The sequence below is a fragment of the Otolemur garnettii genome, unplaced genomic scaffold (assembly GCF_000181295.1).
Source record: "Otolemur garnettii isolate 467f Iridium unplaced genomic scaffold, OtoGar3 scaffold00185, whole genome shotgun sequence".
In the NCBI taxonomy this organism is placed as follows: domain Eukaryota; kingdom Metazoa; phylum Chordata; class Mammalia; order Primates; family Galagidae; genus Otolemur; species Otolemur garnettii.
This window is the reverse complement of record NW_003852580.1, coordinates 1,380,692-1,382,416: the sequence shown is the minus strand read 5'-3', so window position 1 is coordinate 1,382,416 and position 1,725 is coordinate 1,380,692. Positions and strand designations below refer to the sequence as shown.

The following is a 1,725-nucleotide window of genomic DNA, read 5'->3' as shown; positions in this document are numbered from 1 at the left end:
CGCCTTAGCTGCTTGAGCCACAAGCGCCGAGCCTTGTTTTCTTCTTGAAGTTTTACTGTAACTAGCTAGACTCTATCAGGGTGGTTTTGGTACTAATAGCTTGTGGATCAAATTAAATGCTATGTAGAAAGTGCTTATAAAATAGAACTCAGTGTAAAAGAGGTTTTTTTTTTTTCTTTTTTATGAGCAACTAGAGATTAAGCAGATTTACAGCTTTTTTGTTGTTCATTTTAGATCAACAGGGGGTCCTTCAGGTCGGAGTGGACACCGGATGGTGGCCTGGAAGAGACATTTAATCCTCTTTGGTGGCTTCCATGAGAGTACAAGGTTGGTACCAACAGCAAAAGAATCTCTTTCCTGGAGCATTGGGGTGGACTGTCAGGGAAGATGTCCTGCACACTGGTGGAGACTGTGCTGCCTTCTCACGGTTGGGCGCCTGTGTGGTGCGTTGCTCACAGGGGCCCCACCCTGGTTTGACATGTTGTCATTGAAATGCTTGATCATTATTGATCGTTTTAATTCTGCACCAGGCCCTGTCTAAATGGCCTGGTGCAGAGAGAGCTGGGGGCCTTGTCACCACACCGTGCCACCTGGGTTTCTAGCCACTCCCAGTTGACACTGATGCTGCTGACCAGGGACCTCGAGAGCGCTGGCCTGTAACAGTTACAAATACTCCTCTTGGGGCAGCAGCCACAGCACAACGTTCTGCAGTGACGCTCTGAGACCACGCCTCTGACTTTCTGTATGGTTTGCAGAGCACTTTGATACACATCCTCTTTACCACCAGGCAGGTTGTCCTCCCAGGTTAAAGAGGAGGAAGCCCAGGTGCAGGATGAACAGCAGGGCTTGTCCTCAGATGCAGCTGCTCATCTTGGGCCCATTTTCTGCTCTACCCGGCTTGCTGCCTGTGTCTCTGAGACCTGCTGTCGTGCATGGTCACCACCTGCCCATGTCTGTGACTTACTGCTGTTATGCATGTCACCCTTGCTGCCTGTGTGTCTGTGACCACGTGCTGTCATGCTTGGTCACCACCTGCCTGTGTCTCTGTGACTACCTGCTATCGTGCGTGGTCACACTTGCTGCCTCTGACCTCCTGCTGTTGTGCGTGGTCACCCTCACTACCCATGTCTCTGTGACCTCCTGCTGTCGTGGGTGGTCACCACCTGCCCGTGTCTTTCTGACCTCCTGTTAATGCGTGGTCACCCTTGCTGCCGGTGTCTCTAACCTCCTGCTGTCATGTGTGGTCGTGGTCACCCTTGCTGCCATTGGGAAGAAGAGCAGTTGTGCATCCATCCTAAAGCAGCTGTGAGGGTGCAGGTGTGGCCACCCGTGAGTCTGTCAGTGCAGGGACTCATCACCTGCTGTGGGGGCAGTAGGTCCCATAATTTCCTTTGAAATTATGCGTTATCAGTTGAGTCATTTTAAAATCAGAACTTTTTCAAAACTATTATCTGTTATCTTGTTTAAAATGACTGAAGTATTTGAAGGTATTTATGTGGTCATCATCCATATTAATTTGAGTTTTAAATGCCAACTTTTTGAGTTGTCCTACAAGAAGTTGCTGTTTATTTTATGTGCAGAATAGAATTTTACTGATAAAACAGTGGAATTTAGTGAAGTCTTGAACACTCCATGCCTCCCCTCCTCAGTTTGGGGGAAATTCTGCAGAACAGAGCTGGCTGAGCTGTGCTCAGAAAGTCCCGGTTGTCTGTCATCCTAAGGCCA

General features: G+C 48.8%; 1 protein-coding gene across 4 annotated transcripts in view; it reads left to right on the top strand.

Annotated features, from left to right (window-relative positions):
• The window catches only part of KLHDC4 (kelch domain containing 4), a 31,612-nt gene that overhangs the window by 21,552 nt on the left and 8,335 nt on the right, over positions 1-1,725 (top strand). For all 4 annotated transcript variants that reach the window (XM_012812033.2, XM_003800819.3, XM_023507515.1 and 1 more), the window contains exon 6: positions 235-327. In XM_012812033.2, coding sequence (XP_012667487.1) covers positions 235-327 — 93 coding nt within the window. The remainder of the gene's footprint in view (positions 1-234; positions 328-1,725) is intronic.